Genomic DNA, 22721 nt, shown 5'->3' with positions numbered 1-22721 from the left:
AACAAGCTTTTATACAGAAAACATTTACCTTTTCTCTGACTATGGTATGCCATTTTATCTTCAAAAATACAAGAGCACATCCAAAGATAATCTAGACATTAAAAAATGCCTTAGTAAAGCATATTTAGGTATAAAAAGGAGTAGTATTAAAACTTTCAAAAATGGTTTGGTGTTACTTTTTAAAAATATTGTGATATATCTTGTCTGTAGAGAAGTTCTCATATTGCTTAGTGCACGTTTGAAGGTAGTTCTGTACCTGCATTTTTATGTATACATTTATGTTTTGGGAATGACCAGCACAGAAACAAGCAAAACACTATTACTTTGAATAGCCTTTATTTTAAAATGTACAAAATAGGGATAGATAGATGCATAGGTTGTCTGGGATATCATGTGGAATACTAAACCACGCTATCCTGGTTTTGGGTTTTGAACTTATTTGCTCTTTTTGATGCAATTAAAATGTACTGTTTTAGGAAAATAAAATTTTTAAGCAGATTACTAGACATTAAATGATGTCCAAGAATTAAGGCATCATTCTGTAAGGGGCAATACAGGTTGAAAGAATAGAGTTGAATTAATGAGCTATGGCAGCAGTTATAATGCAGGAGTATAGCCATTGCTGGGCAGTGGTCAAGGTTTGTGGAATGATTGACATGTGAAAGGCTTAGGTAGCTGTGTCCAAGTGGAACAGATTCTGACGGACAAGCTGTAGTGTGCCCATGTGTGTAGAAGACTTATTCTATCAGCTGCAGCCTCGTACATTTTTGAGTATGTGTATAGCTTTTTTCCCCGCATGTTCTAGAGTGACTAATAGACATGTGTGACCCATGGTGACTAATCTCTTCATTTGTATGGGTTTTGTGTTAACTCTTTTTTAAATTTCTAAACTGGGTTAAGTGACTACTCTAGCTGGATTCCTCTCTAGGGAGAACAACTAGTAGTTGCAACAAGGTCTCCCCAAAAATTATATCACAAAACTTTGAAGACATTACAGTCTTGAGGCTGCCCTCAATGCAGAATGACCATAATATCAAGTTTGCTAAACAGGCTTTCCCTGGATCAGTGTTGAACTCAGAGTCCTGTCAAAAATGAAGAGATAGCTGCTGGGAGAGCTTTCGTCTCTGCACCTATGCCAAAAGATTGTTCTTGTAATCTCCCCTTTTCATTCCCCAGGCAGGGTGGGAATCTACTCTTGTGCTTCATATTGACCACATTGTCTCCAGTACTAATGGCAGTTGCTCATGATAGGTCATAGATATATTCTGATTCTGGTCTGGACAGTATAGTCTGTTCCTTGATGATAGTTTTACAGTTTATAGAGTTCTTGAGGAGACTGCACTTACTGATTCCTAGTTTATCACCCATATTCAATTTTACCCATATTTTATTGGTTCTCTGATTTTCGTCTCCTGGGGGCATTCTGTTGTCTTTCTCTGCAGGTTTAAGGACAACTCCTACTGTGTCTGGATGTTCCTTATGATATTGAAGCAGAGGGGGTAGTTAATACCCAAGTATATCTTTATAATCACCTTAAATGGTTTTGTGAACCATGGAAGACAAGGTTTTCTAGGATTATATTCATCATTTTATCCTTGGGGATTTGGTACATGAAAGATAGGAGAATAATTGTGTTCTTGTACAGAGTCTGCTTTTTCTTAAAGTCTTCTTTTCCCCACAGTTGTTTCTTGTCTCCTCATCCAGCCTTTCAGACATTTCCCAAATACTCTCCTGGATTGATAACATCCTGCTTTTACTCTCTTTTAGCTCCTCTTTATCAGTGTTATCTTACTCCCAGCCACATTAGCACATTTAACAGGGCAATAGCAAGGTCTGAGTTTAACTCTTTGCCTCAACATTCACCACCATCTAGTAGATTTTAAAGGTTGTGGATAAATCATTTCCTTACCTGCTCGTATGGTCCCTTCATCTTCTCATCTCCAGAATTTTCTTCTTCTTTTCTCCTCTTCATCCTGTCCCGTCCTTCATCCTGGTTTTAGACTGTCACCATTCGCTGAACCCAGCACACTCAGAGGTGTCCGGCCTCTTTCCCTGATGACCTTCTTTCCCCGTGTGAATCTGATCTCTCTCCCACTGAGGTACTTCTATGCATTTTAACCATTGCAGTTATCCTACTATTTTTATTCCATTTCTTCCCTCTAGACTTTGACCTCTTTTAGCATCTTAATGATCTTGAAACTTAACGCTGTTTTTTTTTTCCCAGTGAAAACTCAGATATATTATCATTTTTCTTCTCAATTTGTTTAGTGCTTCCACTGAACATATACTTATTAAATACCTATTGTTTTACAACCACTTTTCTAGCTGCTGAGAGTATGGTGGTGATCTAGATGAAAATAGTCCCTGCCTTTATGGAGCCCAGAGAGTACAGTTGAGGAGTTACAGAAAAGTGAATAGGAAATTACAGTTTGGTTTATAGCGTGCTCTGTGAGCATCAAAATTCTAGAAGCTCTGTCTGTAATGGTTGATGTTTCTTGTGCTTTCTTCAGAAAACTGTTTGGAGATGTTAAGTGTGAAAATGTGTTTGTCTCCTTGAAAACAAAATATGGTATTAAGCATACAGAGTCTAAAACTGAATGAAAAAGACGGAAAGATTTACATCATTCCTTAAAATTTACCTTGTTGAAGACAGAGGAAAGAAACTACATTATTAAAATTGTTAATCTACAATACTTTTTGTTTTTGTTAACTTTTCACATCTAGGATTTTTTTCTTACTCTGAAGAACTATGTTAAAATTTGCAAACATAGCCAAGTGTGGTGGTGCACACCTGTAATCTCATTACTTGGGAGGCTGAGAAAGGAGGATCACAGGTTTGAGGATAGTCTCAGCAAGTAGTGAAATTCTCATCAACCTAACAAGACTCTGTTTCCAAATAAAAATAAAATAGGGCTGGGATTGTACTCAGAAATAGAATGCTCCTGGGTTCAATCTCCAATCACACACACACACACACACACACACACACACACACACACACACACACACACACACGAAGTGCAGACATTAGATGCATCATTGTTAAAGGCAATATTAATAAAAGAGACTAAACATGTGAATAGTTAATGTACTGTGATTTATAACTCTCGGCTTTTCTTTTTACCTGTATTTTTAGCAAAGAACCATATAGATCAACATCTATCCTAAACTATCCCAAATGGGGAGTTTATCTGCCCATCTGAAGTTTTAGTTTGTTCCATAAACCTAGTCTTAACTTCACATGAATATTCTTGAAAAAAATAATTAAAATCTGCACCTTGCCTGGAGCAGGCTGGACTCATTTCTGGAAAAATCATTTATTCTTTCAGTTAAAAACTATGTTTTCAGCCGGGCGTGGTGGTGCACACTTGTAATTCCTGCGCTTGGGAGGCGTGGACAGGAGAATCGCGCTGGTTCGAAGCCAGCCTCGCTGGCTTAAGAGACCCTGTTTCAAAAAAAAAATTATATATATATATATATATATATATATATATATATATATATATATATATATATATATATATATTAGGTCTGTGAGTGTAGCCTGGAGGTAGAAGGATTTCCAGGAACCCCAGTACCACCAAAACAAACAAACAAACAATAAAACCCCAAAAAATATGTTTTCAGCTGGGTATGGTGGTGCACACTTGTAATCTCAGAACTTGGGAGTCTGAGACAGGAGAATCACAGGTTCCAAGCCAGCCTTAGCTATTCAGTGAGGCCCTCCACAACTTAGACCCTGTTTCAAAATTAAGAATAAAAAATAGGGCTCAGAGTGTATCTTGGAGGTAGAATTTTCCTGGGTTCATTCCCTAGTTCTACAAAAAATAAAATAAATCTTCAAGAAATTGTTAACCATCTTATAGTCAAAGAACAATTTCATGCTTAAGTTTATTGGCAGGAATTTTTACTGAAAACAGTTTAGAATTTTTTATACCATATTCTTATATTCTTAAAAGTACTTAATCACTGTTTTTCTTTTAATAGATTGATGTCATTGGAAAAGTAGAGAAAGCCAAATTATTATGGCAACAAATGGAACAATACTTCTTTTCTAGCTACATTTCCTCATTAATGATATTGATTATTATATTGCAGGACTTCCCGAAGTGTGTTCCTCAGAATATTAATAGATGATTCTCAGGAGAAAAGGTAGGGTCTATGGACAAGTAAATTTTGAAGGGCTGTAGAGTCCTCAGTGGTAGAGTACTTGCCTAGCATGTTCAAGACCGTGGGTTTGATCCATAGCACCACACAAAACAAAGAGGTGTTGAGATGTTGGGTTAGATGAAATTAAAGAGACTTATTTCCTTCATGATTTCTGACTCTTTACAATGCTCCGCACCAATGCGTCTCAAACTTTCTGAAGGTATACACAAAACACCAGAGATCTTAATCTTATGAAGAGTTTGGGGCAGGCCTGAAGTTCTGCATTACTTACAGGTTCCAAGGAGCTATCAATGCAACTGGTATCCAGATCATACTTTAAATAACAAGATGCTTAAGAGATTTTTCAAGTGGAAACTTGCTCTGCAATGCTTTCCAGAGTCACAGACTATAGGAACTTCATTCTGAGATGCAAGAAGTTGTCCATTGAACACAACTCAAGAATTTTACATTTTAAATTTAATCTTTAAGGTTACAAATGAATTAATTGGTAATTTACATAGAAGTCTAATGCAGAACTTCTGTGTTATGATTGGCCAGACAATCTAGTGTATATCCCAAGACACAGAAAAACCATTTAGCTAGTCCACATGGGAAAAGCCAACATCATGCACTAAATAGACAGCTGCTACATGAGATAACAAGTGGTAACTGTATCATATACTTTTCTTAATAGACTTTATAAATATTATTAAATGTCCAATATAAAAATTAAGTAATTTTACTACTTTATTGCTGGTAATAATTCACATACCAATTACCATATTTCTAAACCCCCATATGGGGTATACTAGTGATTTCACCAGTCTTTAATCTTTGTTAACACTAACATTTGATGAGAAAAGCTAATGATTTAAACAAATCTTTTATTTAAACAGATTGAGGTATGATATGGTTTACCATGTCCTTAATAACAAATGATACAACACAATAGGGAACTTTTTTTTTTTTTTTACCTTTTTTAAAAATTTATTCTTTTAAATTGGTGCATTGTAGTCATATATCAATCACATTGGAGTACAAGACTTGAGAGGATATACAAGCACACATCATCCAATTAGCCCTCCTCCAGCCCCATCCCATTCCCTCCCCCTCCCTCGATCCCATGCTTCTTTGGTGATTAACTTTGATACATTTGTTTATGTACCTCCTGCGTTTTAAAGAGGCTCCGTCCTCTACTATTCCATACCCTCTGATTGGTCACATTCGTTGCTTCACTATAGGGCCCTTTCTGTAGCTCAATCTCTTCCTGTTGCCCCTTTCCTCCTAGTTATTGCTGATTAGGGGAAGCGTCTGATTTATATTTTCTGTGATATTTCTCTGTGCATGCCGCGTTGCAAGTATCGATCCCACTCTTGACGGCCCCAGTAGTGGCCTGGCTACCCGGTGGACTGATCCAGACCTCGCTGGCTCAAGCAGTGCCTTTGCCTCATGGGAGGCCCCGGCACCGGCCTTGCCTCACGACAGGCTCCGATGACAGCCTCATTGGCCCCAGCCCCGGTCTAACCCCTCGGCAGGTTCCGATCCGGCCTCAGAGGCCTCAGTAGCAGCCTTGCCTCATGGAAGGCTCCGATACCGGCTGCTGATCCCAGCTGGCCTAACCCCTCGGCAGGCTCCGGTCCTGGCCTCGGAGGCCCCAGCACTGGCCTTGCCTCACGGCAGGCTCCAATGCTGGCTGCTGGCCCTGGCATCGGCCTAACACCTTGGCAGGCTCCAATCCCAGCCTCGGAGGCCAATAGGGAGCTTTTTTTTTTTTTTTTTTTTTAGCAATCTATTTAACCTAAAGCAAAATTTTAACTAATAAAGCTTAATAAGGTTAATATTCTGGGTGGGCTTTTCTCTACCTCAGTCCTTCTGCCCTACCTGGAGTAAGTCCCTATTCATACATTGAGCACTTGTGTATATGTCATCTTAGTTTCTTTTTCTCAGGCTGTGTTTTATTATATTTATTTGTTAATTTGTCTTTCTGGCTTTTTATTTTGTTTTGTTTTGCCTTGCTTTTTAAAATATGAATTGGATCAGAGATTAGAGTCTTAATCATCTTTATACATTGAATAAAACTAGTTTATAGTGTAGTATATAAGATCAATAATGCATTAAATAAATGGTATTTTTATAAAAATTCAACACATAAAATTTTTTTCATTCTTATTACTTTAAATAATGTAAGTTAAGTTTTTTCTTTGTCTTCATCTCATTTCTTGGTGGTTAAATCAGATAATTACATTTATTTAGTAACAAGCCATTCTAAATCTCTGACCCAAACAGTAGCAGATATTTTCTTTCTTGCCCTTCTATACTGGCAAGAAGGTTCTCATGCTGGTCTTGCCAGGGCTCATTCTGGTGGCAGCAGATAGGTGGTGACTTGGTCAGGACATGATAGTCCAGGATGGCCTGCCACAAGTGTACTGAGGGCCTGGTGGAGTGGCTTCTCTCTAATGGCTTCCTTAATCCTGAGCTCCCTCATAGCATGGTGAGCTGAATTCCAGAAGAGCCTGCGAGGCCTGGATGACTTGGCTTGAGATGTGTCACAAGATCACATCTACCACATCCTGTGGTCAAAGCACATCGCTTTACCAGGCCAGACACAGGGTGGGCAGTGGGTGCTGCCTCTTGTGAAGAAGGTCAGCAAAGCCATAGCCACCTAGAGTTGCTTTGTTTCTGTTTCTCCTCCTAAAATTTACTTTTGTCAGCTCCACATTCCTCTGTACCACGTAGAAGTGAGATTTATTTTGATTTATTTCTCCAAATTATTTGTTTAGTGCTGTTTCTTGTGTCTGAATCTTCCTCTATTAGACTTGTTATTTGGTTGCAAAACTTTCTTTAGCGATTGTTGAAGCAAAGTCTGCGTCTTTGTATGTCCCAGATGCCTTTATTATGTCTCCCTATTTGAATTGTACTTTTTGGTTAGTATTTGGAGACTTCTGCTATATCTACTATAATAGAGATTTGTTGCCAGACTGATTCTCATTCTTTCTTTCCTCTGTAATAATATTTATCATCTTTTCTTTATACTCAGAACCTAGAAATTTCTGTTAGTTTATATGTAATTTTTCATTTTATTTACTTGTGGTCTTATTTTAAATGAGTTTTTTTAGCTCTGGAAAATTTTCTTTAATTTTTTTTTTTTTTTTTTTTTTTTTTTTTTTTTTTTTTTTTTTTTTTTGCTGGTGCACTGTAGTCATGCATCTTAATGGAGTAGAAGATGGTAGAGGCAAAAATGTACACATCACCCAATTAGCCCTTACCCAATTCCTGCCCTATTCTTACAGAACTCATGGTAGATAAATGCTACTCCTAGATTTACCTCTAGTCCCCAAACTGTTTTCTCTCTTCCTCTTTCCCCCAGTAAACTATTTAGAGCATTTTTATGAAGTTTTTTTTTTTTTTTTTTGTAGTACTGGAGATGGAACTCTGGTGTTCTACCTCCACGCTGCACCCCCAGTCCTATTTTTTATTCTTTATTTTGCAACAGGATCTCACTGAGTTGCCAACGGCCTCACTAGTAGCTAAGGCTGTCCTCAAACCACAATCCTCCTGTCTCAGCCTCCTAAATGCTGGGATTACAAGTGTGAGCCACTATACCCGTCTCTGAAATATTTGTTTTTAAAAAAATTTATTTTGCTATTAATCTCATCATGTGAGGTTTTTTGTTTTTTTTTTTTTTTTTGGTTGTTGTGGTTGTTTCTTTTTTTTATTTATTTTTTCTTTTAACAATTTTTTTATTGAACATAAATAGTATACATTTAAACTATATTTGGTGCCCTCTCCCCCCAGTCCCCGTTTTCTCTTCCCCCCTCCCACCAATGGATGTCCAGGTTAACCATGTCTTATTCATAATTTTACACACGTTCAGGTGTAGACCCTCATTAATTAATCAAGATCGGCCTTCCTCCTCTCCTATCTTTCCATTCAAACTTAGCTAGTATTTCCCCTCTAATATCTGGAGTCCCACTGGTATCCTTTGTGTTTCCTAGTTTGGGCATATTAGAGGAAACATATATATCTTCTCCTTCTGTGCTTGGCTGATCTCACTTAACATAATGTTCTCCAGGGCTTTCCATCTTCTTGCAAATGATATAATTTTGTTCTTCTTTCTGGCTGAATAGAATTCCATTGTGTGTATTTCCCACAGTTTTGCTATCCATTCATCTGTTGATGGTGATCTGGGTTGGTTCCATATTTTGGCTATTACAAATTGTGCTGCTATGAACATAGGTATGCAAATGTTGCTGTAGTTCTCTGAATTCAACCCCTTTGGAAAGATACCCAGGAGTGGTATAGCTGGATCATATGGTGGATCTATTCCCACCTTTCTCAGGAATCTCCACACAGATCGCCATAGTGGTAACTTTTTCCTTTCACCATCTATGCCTAGTTCTCTTTCCTACACAGAGTTTTCTGTCAGGTCTCTGTGTTCCATTTTATTCTGTTTAGGAAGTTTTGTTCTTCCTGGGTATCCGTAGCCAGCTGAGGCCTGCTGTCTGAATCACTTACTTTGTGGAAAAGTGCTTGGGCACTTGCAGGGAAAGGGCTGAGCATGCCGCGGCACACCCTCCTCTTGATCATCCTGATCGTGGCCGCTAGAGTCTGATACATAACAGGCTCTGAACCTCTCACCTTCTCACCAAATGCTCCAACCTCCAAAGTAGGCCTCTGCCTCTTTTCTGTTATGGTTTCCTCTGGTTACTTTGCTGTGCATCTGTAGCCATTATTTTTTGACATTTTAGTATAAGGATTACATTTTTGCATCTCGAGACTAATTTTCTTATCTTAAAAAGAAAAAAATGCCTTTTCTCTTAACTCTTTGAGTTCTGAGTTGGAGAAAAGTGTAAATGTGTGCCTGTCTTGCTCTTAAACCACTTATTTTCTCCCCGCCTTTTGAGTTTTAATTACATTCATACTATATTGATTACTTCCATCCAGTCTTTATATATCCTTATCACTCTAGGTATAACTTTGGACTTACCATGATTTCCATTGCTTTTTCTTCTTTTACTTCATTGTAGCTTCTTTATATGCTATGAAAGATCCCAAATCCTAAAAAAAAATACAAAAAACAAAACTACCCAATCCTATAGGAGTTTCAAAAGGGGAGTTTTATTTCCTTCTTTATTCTCCATCAGAAATTAAATATTTGAGAACAGTTGAAACTTAGGTGTAGTTGATGATAGCATTTCTCATTTTTATGAACATTAGTGCAGTGTTTTCCTGTTGTCTAGGGGTTGTGTGAACACTAACTCCAGGGAGACCATTCCCATGGACACAACATGAATGGTTGCACAAGAGTGTGAGCTATATTGATCCTGGTGTTATAGTTAGCTGTGTGCCTTATTTTCAGAAACTTGTTATTGAATGGTATAAAGGGTGTGGACATCTTCACACACTTAGGACCATCTTCAAGGAAGTGATTTTTCTAGGTATTTATGGACCATAAAGTGTTATTTTGAAACCAGAAGTAGTTTAATTCTCTTAAAAATGAATACTATCTAGCAGTTAAGTAATAAATGCTAGTGTATTCTATTTACACATTTATAAAAAGATTCTGTTAGTCTATTCATAAATAACAATACTATATCATAAGTTCTACTCTGTTCATCTTTTTTCATTAAAAAGAGCAATTAAAAGTACTTAGAATATAAATGCAGTTGTAAAGCAGGCACATTTATATAACTATTGCCCATATCAGACCAGCACTGAAGAAGTTCTTAATGTAGCACTCTGAGATTAAAGCTAGCTACCTCCCTCCCCACAGAGGTGGTCATTGCACTTACATTAGCTGTGATCTGCTCATTTTCTTACTACTTGTGCATGCTTTTCATAAATATAGAAATATAGTGTTATTCTGTTTTAATCATTATATAACTCTAACTCCACTCTTTGCATTCTTTTGCAACTTGCTTCTTTTATTCAGCATTATGGTTGTGAGAGATATTTTTGTTTTATAGACCTGTGATTCATTCATTTATGGCTGTAGGTGAAATATATTGCATGCATATACCACAATATATTTATTCTTTCTACTGTCAATGGTCACTTGAGCTGTTTTCAGCTTATGACTTTTATTGACTGTTACCATGAACATGCTTGCACTCTTGCCAGGTGCTCATGGAAACATATTACTATTTTACTAGGAATGGGATTATCAGGGTAGAAGATGTGTGTGTTAGCAGATTGAATATATAATGCTAAGACATCAGCAGAATGCAGTAGTTACCATTTTTATCCATCCTCTCCAGAATTTGAAATGTTTTGCTGTTTTGGTGGTTGTGTATTAATATCTCATTGCACTACTAATTTGCATTTTTCTAATTACTAATAAGGTTAAGCATCTCACTACTGGTCATCCAGCTAGTCTCTTTTTTTAAAAGAGCTTATTCATACTTTTTGTGTTTTTTTAAAAATGTGATTGTTTTGCATTGATCTTGGGGTTATAAACATAAAGCTGTCTATTGAAACACTTAATTACCCTCATAGGTTGTTCTCAAGAATTACTGTGCTATTTGGCATGTAGCTCCCTTTTATAAAATTCTTGCCAATAAATATGCATTTTTGGGTTAACTACATGATTAGGTTAGTATTTAACTACCTCTAATCCTCTGAAACACTCACAGATTTTGGTAATGCTTCTGTTTCCAGGATATTTTAAAGATATAACTGTGAAAAATTTATCTAGTACTTCTTTTATAATTCTAGACTAGATTCCATATGGTCCTGAAAATGCTTAACTTTCCAGGCATATTTCTCATTTCATGGTACTATACTTCATTCTTTTTCCCTGTAATATCTATTCCAGTTTCAGTATAAGTAAAGCAAAGAGAAGCTTATCTTTGCTATATAATGATATTCTTAGCAGTTTTTAATTTTTATTTTTAACTTTTTCATCTAATGCTTACTTGAACTCTAAGTATCCTAGATTATTATTGTCTTTATATTTTGAATCAAATTAACTATTCTCACTTATTTTTGTCCTTTATTTTTTCTTAATTTGCTCTTAAGCATCATTATTTAATCTTAAAGATTTTGAAATTGTAGTTCTCATCAACATAAAGTTTTCTTGAGTATTCTAAATGAAGTCACAAAATGTATTTCATACTCCAGGCTACTAACTGGAAAAAGGAAGGGAAAACTGTGTAGAGTCTAGTTTATATTACTTGGTAAGATGAAACAAAATATAGTTAGTATATTTTGGCAAAAAAAAAAAATTATCAGTAAGGAGAGTAGAAGTGAGTAGAGGAAAATCCAGTATTTAGTTGATCTCCCATCTCAGAAACTTAGCATAGAGATGATTTTGTGCCTTTGTATTATCTGTAAGAAAAAGGATTATGTATATCCATCCATAAATTGTGCCCATATATGTGTAATCTACAAAGAAAGTTTTCAGTAATCATGCTACAGTGTATTATGTGATCTAGTCTTGAGTATAAAAATCACCCATTAATCAGTGATAGTTCAATATAAGATAAAGAAACTCACAAATGTACATATATACACACAATATTTTGGCAACAGTTTCACATGAAAGCTTCTTTGTCTTCACTAAAGATTATAATGAAATACACAGCTATTCATAGTCTGTCTCCCTCCAAAGGATGTTTTGGAAGACTGGAATGCAGTCAAAGAGTGCAATAAAAATAGAGACCTGGGCAAAGAAGAAATTTAGTAAGTAAAATGAGAGCATAGATAATGTGTACCCACATGTGTAAAAGTTCATTACAAATTTATATCTGAGATTTGTATAGCCAAAGGGAAATAAATAGTAGAGCCAGCACTAGGATTCCTCTATTTCTTCAGTAGAACCATGGCTTCCTGGTTTTCAGGTTTCTGTTTACAGAGACCATATGATGTAGAAGATAACATTCTGAAGACTTCTGAGCAGCAGTCACAACAACTGAGAATGTAGAAGTTGTTTGATCTTAATGCTGGCCTCAGTATTTACAAATACATATATCCTTTCTATACTGTGTCTGCTAGATAATCATCCACACTTGAACTGAAGATCTCTTCAAAGAATATGTTACCTTCAGTTCTTGATACTTTGAACATTTGACCCTTAGCTCCAAAAGGAAAGACTTTCCTGAGTTTTTCCCTTGTACTTTCAACCTTTAATTTCAATTCAAAGTAATATAACCAGTAGCCAAATTTTACTCAACATATGAAGATAGTAATAATAGAGGATAATATGCACTTGTTACAAAGCCATTTGTTTTTAAGTTAGCTCTTGGGATTGGAACATGAAGAGTCTAACTTTGCTTATCCATGACAGTCCTTCAGAGGTTTATAGAATCTACTTGTCTCAGAGGCCTTCATTTCTTCAGGGCCAGACTTTTTCTCCTTGTTCCACTAACTGTTCAACATCTACAGAGCTTTGAGTTTATAAGAACAGGAACTATGGTATTCATTCATCACTGTTCCTGTGCCTGGTGGATTTGTCCCAAGGAGCTGAAGAATGGTTGTACACTCATGCTTCCCCCTCAATTGTCTTAGAAACTTAAAGCATAAGATCATCTTAAGTTTGGGGCAGTGGTACACTCATTTTATCCTTGAACCTATAGTTTCTATTTTTTTCCTCTCTCCTAAGGTCCTGCTGAGCTAACCTAAATACCAGACCCTACATTTATCCTGTTGTTTTAATCTCGTTTGAGACAGCTCATTGCTGTAGCATAGCCATATTTTTTTGTATTTTAGTTTTATCATCTGATAATACAATATTTTTAGTTGCTGAAGAATTTGAACATGTATTATATATTACAATTTCTATCATGGTTAAAATTTTTGGTTAGGATTGGTCAAGGTCAGAACTCTGGCATTACATAAGAAACCTCTATTAAGCTGATATATTTCCTGTAGCTATTTATAGACAAGTCAGCAGTTGCCCTTATTTCAGCCCCATTTTTATGTTAATTATAGTATCAGGGGGGACTTCTAATATTGTACATGCCTTACTAGAGTTCAGATATACTGCATTTCCATGATTACACTGCCAAAGAGAGAAATTAGACCAGCTTAACACGACTTTTCTTTGGTGTGCCTCTTTTTGCTTCTCACAAATCATTCTTGGATAACATCCTTTTAAGAATCTCACTCAAGATCTTGTCTAGCTCTATAGTTTGTAATGTGAGGAGTCTGCCTTCTCTTTTCTAAATACCGCCTGGCATTTTCTTCCTTCTATTTTTCTGGCACATCTTTTATCCTCTGTGAGTCTCTAAAGAGCCCCTTCAAATGGTTCAGCAGCCTACTTTTAGGTTTTCTCAGTTCTCCAGAATGTGATCAGTTAAATCAGGCAAGTTGAGGTCATTGAGAGAAACAGAAAGCCTACTTTCTCACTCTCTTTTTTATTCGAATATTTGTTGCTTCTTTCCTTGCCAGTGGGAAGAGAAATAATGTCAGTCTGTGACCCTAGCATTATGAATATTCACCTCAGTACTTAGTAAAAGAGGATTCCACCTCTGTCTTAAATTTACTTAGCTTCCTTCTAAGTCATTAAATTATCTAAGATTATAAGAAGTACAAAAAATGTACAGAAATGCTTAATAAGTATACAACTTACCAGCATTGTCGTATCTTTCCCCTGCTGCCTGATGGGGAATGTGCCAGTGTTGGGAAATTGCTTTGGTATTAATTTCAAAATGTAAAAAGTAGTCAGGGCCTGTGTGCTCTGTAGGCACTCAGGCAGGGAGGGGAGGTGGTTGTTACAGAATTCCCCAAAGTGATTACCAACTACACAAAAGAATTGTATCCCAGGGCCTTCATATTTTAAAACAAGTTTACATAATAAATAACTTCTAGCAGATGGAGATAAAAAGGCTTGTGGTCAAGCTGGATGGGAGATAGTGAAACCTCATAATCATACCAAAAGGCTCACACTGGATATAATGGGCAGGCCCACAGCTCCACGGGTCAGGAGCAGATAGAAAGCATCTTGCTTATTGGGTAAGCAAGATGGGAGATAATGAATCTTAATAAAAACTGTTCTATGCTCAAAAACTTCAATGGCTTATTTTCAAGACACTCCACTATGTCCCTTTGATGTAGTGCTTATTATTCTGTCCTTTCTACCTTTGTAATAATAAACATTGCTTAAGCTTAGAGCAGTATAGTTCTGGCTGTTTCTTTTTTAATTAGCTAAGAATAAGAACCCATGGCTCCATCTCTCATCGTTACAGTTTCCATGCCAACGGCGGGACTCCGTTACCCTGCCTGTTGGTTGTGGTTTTTGGGGACTGCTTCAAAATGAGGAATAGGTAACTCTCTTACCCTCAATCCTAGATGAGTATTTTCTTCAGTCTTGATCACCTGTAATGTATCCCAGTTAGAGGAATCGGAGGATAAAACATCACCATCTGTGAAAATTCCCTCTCCTGCTGAGTTTCTTCACATTTTAGTAGTTTTCTTTGCAAATGTATGTGCTGGTTTTTTGGGTTTTTTTTTTTGTTTGTTTGTTTGTTTGTTTTTGGTGGTACTGGGGTTCCTGGAAGCCCTTCTATCTCCGGGCTACACTCCCAGACTTATTTTATATTTTTATTTCGAAACAGGGTCTCTTAAGCCAGAGCGGCTGGCTTCGAACCTACGTGATCCTCCCGTCTCCGCCTCCCAAGCGCGGGGATTACAAGCGTGCGCCACCATGCCCAGCAATTTATGTGCTTTTTGAAACTTCTTTCTGTTGACCTTAGTGTTGTGATGTCATTATTGTATTTTGCTATACTCTGCCTTGATCTGATTATTCTGTTGCATCAGCTAGATAGATGATGGACCATAAATGCCTTCCACCTGTATCCCAATATCACCCTGTACCCTGCAGGGTCATGAAAATAAATATGAAATTAAGTATAATACAACCAAAGTGATTACAAGAATTACAATAATGCAATTCTGTATCAATTTTACAACAGTATTGTTCCTCCTATTTATAGTATGAATAAATACTTCCCAAAGATATTTCTGTGTCTCCTTTTCTCAAAATTATTTTTGTTCACTGAATTTTCTTCTCTTCTTCTCACACATTGGTTGTTCCCTGATATTTTACACTTGACATTTAAAATTTTTGGTTCTTGGCATTATTTGTTTCACTGTTGCATAGTAACATTTTTGTTCTTTGCAACCATCTGCTGATTTTAAGGTGTGTGATTTCCCCCATTGGTGTAGCATGCCTTCATCTTTACTTGCCGTAAATGCTAATCTAGGATCTTCGTGTGCTGCATGTTTTTTTCTTCATAGACTTTACCTCATATGTTGCTTTATGAGCACATGATAAACACAGAAATAGGGCATTTTGTCCAGTTGATGATATTTTAAATGTTTTACGCGTCAATAAGCACACTGCATAAATAAAAGAGATTGCTGTAAAACTATTTCATTTCATCATACAAGTAGCTCATGTTTCCAGTGAAGAAAGTGGGGCTCAGAGGAGTGACAGCCTGTCCCAGGGCACCTAGGTTTTGAGCCTAGACCCACTTACTCCAAGCTCTGCCTGCCATTCCTACTGCAGGAAGGCCTCTTTTTTGTATATTAGGGTCCATTTGGCACTTACGCTCCATGAAACTGAGAGTTGGATAATCCACCTGCTAGAGCAAGAATGAGAACTCATGAGGCTGGCAACAGGGGAAATGCACAGGTACACTTGTTAAACATATTGTCCATTTACACCCATTATATGGCAAGCATGAAACAACCGCTGGCAGAAAGTACCTAGACTCTCATCACTCATCTGGGAGTCAGGAGAGCGAGGAATGAGATGGGGTTTAGGCAGCATGCACACCTTCCCTTTTACTTCCTGATTATGATTTTGGCAATAGATGAAAGTCCGATACTGAAGTTTGAGGTAAGGGGAACTTCCAAGATCAAACTACTCAATTAAGCATGATAAAAGTTAATTGATTAAAAATTGAAATATAATCGCAGAGCAAGTTTTAGGAAGAAACTGTGAAAACTGTCAAAAAAAATGTTCATGGTCTTAGAAGTTCCCATAGGAGTATACAGAGTAACACATCTAATCAGATAGGGTGCTATGGGCATTCTAGGACTTGGTGTGATTTGCCTAATGACTGGAATGAAACAGTGAAAAGATATCTCTCATATATTAATTTCCTCAGCAAAAATTAATTGAAAACCAGGCATTTGGCTGGTTTTATAGTAGTATGGTATAAAAAGTGCTTTCAAGGATATAGTCATGAAGCCTGTTATATAAACAAGATACAAAACATAACATTTATTTAGAGATATCTTTTTGTTATTTTTAAAATTGTAAAATTTTAATATCAGGTCATAAAGTCTCCTTGCAAACATATTGTTTAATAAGTGTTAGCCTAAGAAGGCCGTTTGTTTGTTTGTTTGTTTGTTTGTTTGTTTGGTAGTACTGGGGTTCCTGGAAGCCCTTCTACTTCTGGGCTACACTCCCAGACCTATTTTATAATTTTTTTTTTTTAAATTTGGAAGCAGGGTCTCTTAAGCCAGCGTGGCTGGCTTTGGACCTGCGCGATCCTCCTGTTGTCGCCTCCCAAGCGCAGGGATTACAAGCCTGTGCCACCATGCCTGCCTGGCTTAGAAGGCAGTTTTTATACTGCTAAGAACCTGTTCTATCACAAGCTGTAGACTTGAAAAACAGGTTCTCTTCTTAACACCATTTCCCTAGCCATTGTCATCTTTGAATAATCACATTCCTCTAAAGAAACCAAATTACTACAGGTTTTTATTTTTTTCAAGCCTCTCCTGAGTTTTAAATCCTTTTTATTTATAAGCGTCTTCTGTAATTAATAAAGCATTCTTAATTCTTCCATCAAGATATGAATGTTTGTAGTCGTCTTTTTTTTTGTATTCGTACTTCTTTGAAAACTGACCCTTGTAGCAACCTACAGTATTTATTAGTTTCCTGATATATAAGTCATCTTTAATTCTTGATTATCTGTTTAGAAAATTTAAGAAGCCTCCTCCTCAACCCATTTCATGTCATTTTCTATGGCATTGTTTAAACATTGTCTTAAGTAATTATTATTATTATTATCATTTTATTATTTTTAGTTTTTGTAGTACTAGGTATAGTGTGGCCCTAGAAGTCACCTTTCAGAAATAAAAATGCTAAATGGAGCTGTGATCATTGCTGTAGACATCTACTCTAGATCTTAGGGACCATCTGCAAATCCTGAGTCCTTGTAGGAGCCTGAGAATATATTAACCCTTTGCCTGCTTGATTGCAGGAGGAATGCCAGCTCCTGAGCAGGCCTCATTGGTGGAGGAGGGGCAAACACAGACCCACCAGGAAGCTGCCTCCACTGGCCCAGGCATGGAACCCGAAACCACAGCCACCACTATTCTAGCTTCCGTGAAGGAGCAGGTACATCCTTTTATTGAAATTTATGATGAATTATTTCTTCATTGCCTTTAAAAATTAATCTTTGGATGTGTTTTAAATTTGTCTAACGTCCTTGACACCTTCACGTTTTCTAATTATAAGGTGTTTACATCCCTGAGTACATTGGGATGACTGGCATGTAGAGCCGCTCCAGGTGCCAGTCAGAATCGGAACATGCAGGATACTTGTACGTCTGCAAGTAAGGACAATATCGATGGTGATTGGTGTCTCTGTCTGCCCCACATTGCAGAGTGTGTGCATGCACGCAAAACTGTGTAAAGCCTATTTCACAAAGCTGACTTGGCCATCAGGACTCTGGCAATCTGAGGCCTGTAACATCCTTAGATAATTTTGAGCATTTTAACATAGGTATTAGGGTTGTCTCTGTGATTTTTGGATAAAAGCTCTATTTGTGTGTGTGTCTGAATCCAAGTATATTCATTTTGTGAGCTAATGTTCTAAAACTTGTCAAACTGTGCCAGTTTGCTTCAGTGTCATGTTTATGTTTATTTTTAAGGCTCTAATATGCTATATCCTTTAAACCAAGTAACCTTCTAAATTAGTGCTTAGAGAAATCGGAAATCTAGAGTTTTAATTTTAAGATTTAAAAGCTATTTAGTAAGGTAAATGTGAATTTAAAGTTTAAAGGATAGTTTTTTTTCTGTCCTTCCTCCAAAGAAATTTTATATGTCCCCTGTGAAGGTTATTCAATTGAAATAATCTAATATTAATTTTCTTAAGATCTTATGATTAAATCACTGAGTACCTTTTATCTCGAAAGATAAACTAAGTATTATATCTTTCTGGAATGTTTTTCTAAAGCCAGTTATCAGTGGTTCAAATGACTACTGATTGACAAAGAGTGAAGAAATATTTAATATTTCATTATTTTATCATTTGTCATTAACTTAAACCAAGAATGTGATGCAAAAATACCTGACATAGATCTGACATCAGAAGTGCTTTTTTAAGAATAATGATTTTGATTTCACAGCTTTATCTTTAGCATGATATAAAAATATTTTCGATTTCTATCTGTCACTGAAATTTGAGGTTTTTAAACCTCTCTAATGAAGAACTTAAGACACAAATTGTGATCAGTATGATTTTCATCTGTCACTGATCTATAGAATGTCTAAATTTCTAACATCATTAGTGGAAAAAAAAAGTCTTTATCGCACTCAATACTTGTCCACATTTGACCCAAGTAGCTGTAAAGTGAGAGGGCCTGATTTATTTAGGGTTCTTAGTGTATGTTGTATTTTGATGAAACATGATGAAAAATTTATCAAAATGCCCAGAATTAAGCCGGGCGTGGTGGTGCAAGCTTATAATCCCGACATTTTGGAGGACAAGAGAATGGTGATTGGCTAAGACAAGAGGATCATGGTTCATGGACATTTTGGAGGACAAGAGAATGGTGATTGGCTAAGACAAGAGGATCATGGTTCATGGACAGCCTCAGCTACTTAGTGAGGGCCTTTAACTCAGACACTGTTTCAAAAAATAAAGAATAAAAAGTAGGACTGAAGGTATAGCTTGGAAGTAGAAAGCCCCTAGGTTCTATCCCCAGTACTGGGAAAAAAAAAAAAAAAGCCCAGAACTGATTTAAAACTAGAAACCATATTCAGTAAACAGAGCAGTGGGTGCTTTGCATTTGTACCTCAAGACCAGATATCCTACACGCAGAAAAATATATGGAAACTTGAATAGTTTTTGGCACTAGAATTTCATAGCCTCAGATGACTATAAAATTTTAGCTTTTGGCAGAAAGTAGTGTCTGAATGATTATTTTGTAGTGAGGATTCCAGTTTCTTAAGGTAGCAAAACATGTACAAGTATTTTTGTTATTTATTAAAAGAATTGTCATCTATGTCCCAGATAATTTAGAGAATGGAAAGATATCCTCAGGCCATTGCTTCTTCTTGTCCTGAAGAATTTGAGTTCATTGATATCATTTGCAGCTTCCATGCTTAATTTCTTTCAAAATAATCAGTGCCCAGTACTCAGCATTTCAGTCATTCAACAAAGAATACCATTTTTGTTTCTTGTGTAAAATACATTCCTAGCCGGGCGTGGTGGTGCACACTTGTAATCCCTGCACTTGGGAGGCGGAGACAGGAGGACCGCGCTGGTTCAAAGCCAGCCTCACTGGCTTAAGAGACCCTGTCTCCAAAAATATATATATAAAATAGGTCTGGGAGTATAGCCCAGAAGTAGAAGGGTTTCCAGGAACCCCAGTACCACCCCCCAAAATAAAAAAAACAACAACAAAAAAAAAACCAAAAAACATTCCTGATTTAAAATAGCTAGTTCTGGTTCCTGTATGATTTTTTTGGCACCAAGCCACGTATAATTGAGGTAAAAATTTCTTAAGACTTCCCTCAGATAAGTCATTTGTTATCATGTGCCCAATAAGATAGAGCATAGAAAAATTAGATTTAAATAAGAAAGCTAATTTTTATTCACCTTATTATGGTTGTGTTAAAATTTTAGTTAGAGTGACATTCTTAGCCTATATGTTACACTCAAATTGAGTGATTAATGTTGATAATATTGTATGTAAAGAGTAATATTCTTAGAAGGGATGAATTATTACTTAAAATAAAAACCTTGTTGTACACAGTGCAACAAGTACTTGGGAGGCTGAGACAGGAGGATTGTAAGTTCAAGGACAGCATCAGAAACCTAGCTAGATTTTCAGTAATATAGCAGAATCCTGTTTCAAAACAATCAAACAAGAAAAGACTGGGAAGTATAATGTCCCTGGGTTCAATCCCCACTACCACAAACACAAACAAATAACCTCAATGCAGTGTCATATTCACACCATGGATTGATGGTATCCCCTCTCTAGACCTCAACAAACAAACCTGGTTTGGTAATGTCATCTCAGGATGGCTGCTTAGGATACAGATGTAAGGGACCCTTGCAGTATGACCCGGCTTCCCTGTTTACTCTATGATCTTGATGGTATTTTTTACTTCTCTGTGCCTCAATTTCCCCAAGTTTTACACACATATGGGCTTGAAATAGTACCTGGAAGCTAGTAAGGACTAATGTTATTATCCTCTGTATATAAGAAATGGCTTTTTGGGGAGGAGCTGGCAGTTCTACTTTTAAATATATCTGTCTAGGGATTCAGTGAGCCTTCTTTTGGACATTGATGTCAGAAGACAAAAAAAAAACCTTTTTGAACATTGGACAATTTTATTCTAGGACAGTATTTTACTTATTCATGGCATTAAACTTTCAGAACTTTGCAATTCTGGTTTCATAGATTAGAACAGTTTCATGAGTATATTATGAGAAATAGAGTATGTAAGAATAATTTATTAACATGTCAGTCTATTGTAGCCTTATGTTTAATGTCAAGACACTTGGAGTCTTTCAAGAGTTGAAAATAAGATCTTCTGGCACTCATTTGAATTTTAAGAGAAAAAGTTTGAGTTGTTCTTTAGTGAAGTACATCTAAGCCACTAAAATATATCGCATGAATGCCCTCTGGAAAATTCCTTGGAAGCAGTAGGTAAAATGGCAAACAACTAGTAGCAGTATTATTAACGAACCAATAGTCTGCTAAGTATGTGAAATTGGATTTAGGGTGTCATAAAAACAGTAAAATCTTCTTCCACTGGCCATCTTTTTCGTAGAGTTTTCCAGTACCAGAAACAGTTCCTTGGCATGCTGAGCTTCACATTTTCTTTCTTTTATAAAGTGATAACCTTTCACATTCTTGTGCATCAAGTAGAACACATTTGTGCAAGTAGACAAAAAGTCCTTACTCTTTGACAGATAGAGCCCACTTCTATTCAAAGGCTACCTGCGTCATGATGCCATATACACCCTAGCCTGAAGTCAGCTCTTTCCTGATCTCCTTTGGAACTGCATACCACTGCTGTGACTCTTCATTGTGTGCTCTTTGGATTGATATACTTGGCTACCTAAGGACAGAATCATGTTTTATACATGTGTTTCAGGTTTCTCCTCTCCCAGCATATTAAATATGTTGATCCTGAAATAAATGATTGTTAAAGGAGGAAATGGATGAGTAATGCTATTAGATTGCTGTTTTGTGAAAATAATGGAACTTGTAGTCACATCCACAGAAACATTGTGAGCAAGAGTCTAACAGATAGCACCATGACAATTAATCACCCACATGTACATTCTTTTTCTTAATATAATATAATTTGTACTATATTCATATTGATCTAGAAATTAAATCTAATCTCTGTATGAAGCATAGTAAAATTTTATATCATACTAATACTCAAATAATGACATAGGTGCTAGAACTTTCACCTTCCATCTGTATAAATGAGCTGACAGTTATGTCTAGGGAATAAAAGGATGTGGCTGTGTTGGTGTGATGTCTACCAGAGTTGTGAATACAAGGTATATGGGTTCCTGCTAAAGAAATGTTAAGGATCCGGCTTTAAGAGAAATGAAAAGTAAGCCCATGGGAATAACAAAGCAATGGGATCCTTGAACTTGAATCTGAAGTAGGAAGCGTCCACTGAACTCCAGCCACCAGTTGCTGTAATCAGAATTATCATTTGGCAGCTTCTGCTGTTTAACTCTTAATAATAGAAGCCAAGAGTCCAAGATGGATACAGATAGAGGAAAGAGGAACGTTGTGTATCCTGATAGCTTTGAGCTACCTGGCAGACTAGATACTGTGAGTGTCCTAGCTTGATATCTTACATGTGGTAATTAAATAAAGACATGTCCAAATGTGGTGCCCTCAAAGGGCCGCTCATCCAGAGCCTTGCTCCTGCTTCCTTCTCAGATGTGTTGGGGCACTCACATTAAAGGGGCAAAGAAGCAGCAAGCCAGGGGCCAGTGCACGATATTCACACCTGGTAGAGTACACATGGCACTTTATATCTTATGGAATATGATCTTTTGGTTTTATAAGTGCTCTTTAAAAGAGGACCACATTGAGACATGAAGTTCTTGGGTTTGAGGCCATCCCACAGTAACTTAGCAAGACCCTGTTTCAAGATAAAAAATAAAATATGGCTGGAGGTGTAACTCAGAAATAAAGCACCCCTAGGCCTAATCCCCAGTACCACTAAATAAATAAAGTAAAAGAGGACCATATGATCAATCCTGGATTAACAAATGCATTTTATATATCTATATCAGGCACAAGTTAATTTGTATTCTGTAAAATGACATATGCAATATTTATTAAACTCAT

At 36.6% G+C, this 22721-nt stretch overlaps 1 protein-coding gene across 4 annotated transcripts in view; it reads left to right on the top strand.

Moving 5' to 3' along the window:
• Window positions 1–17365: 17365 nt before the first annotated feature.
• Window positions 17366–22721, top strand: part of PKP4 (plakophilin 4) — a gene marked incomplete at its 5' end in the record, with an annotated part of 192032 nt that continues 186676 nt past the window's right edge. For all 4 annotated transcript variants that reach the window (XM_080689592.1, XM_080689590.1, XM_080689591.1 and 1 more), the window contains one exon: window positions 17366–17497. In XM_080689592.1, coding sequence (XP_080545718.1) covers window positions 17366–17497 — 132 coding nt within the window. The remainder of the gene's footprint in view (window positions 17498–22721) is intronic.

The sequence above is a fragment of the Muscardinus avellanarius genome, assembly GCF_963383645.1.
Source record: "Muscardinus avellanarius genome assembly, chromosome: 2".
NCBI classification, from domain to species: Eukaryota; Metazoa; Chordata; class Mammalia; order Rodentia; family Gliridae; genus Muscardinus; species Muscardinus avellanarius.
This window is presented reverse-complemented; position numbering and strand designations above follow the sequence as displayed.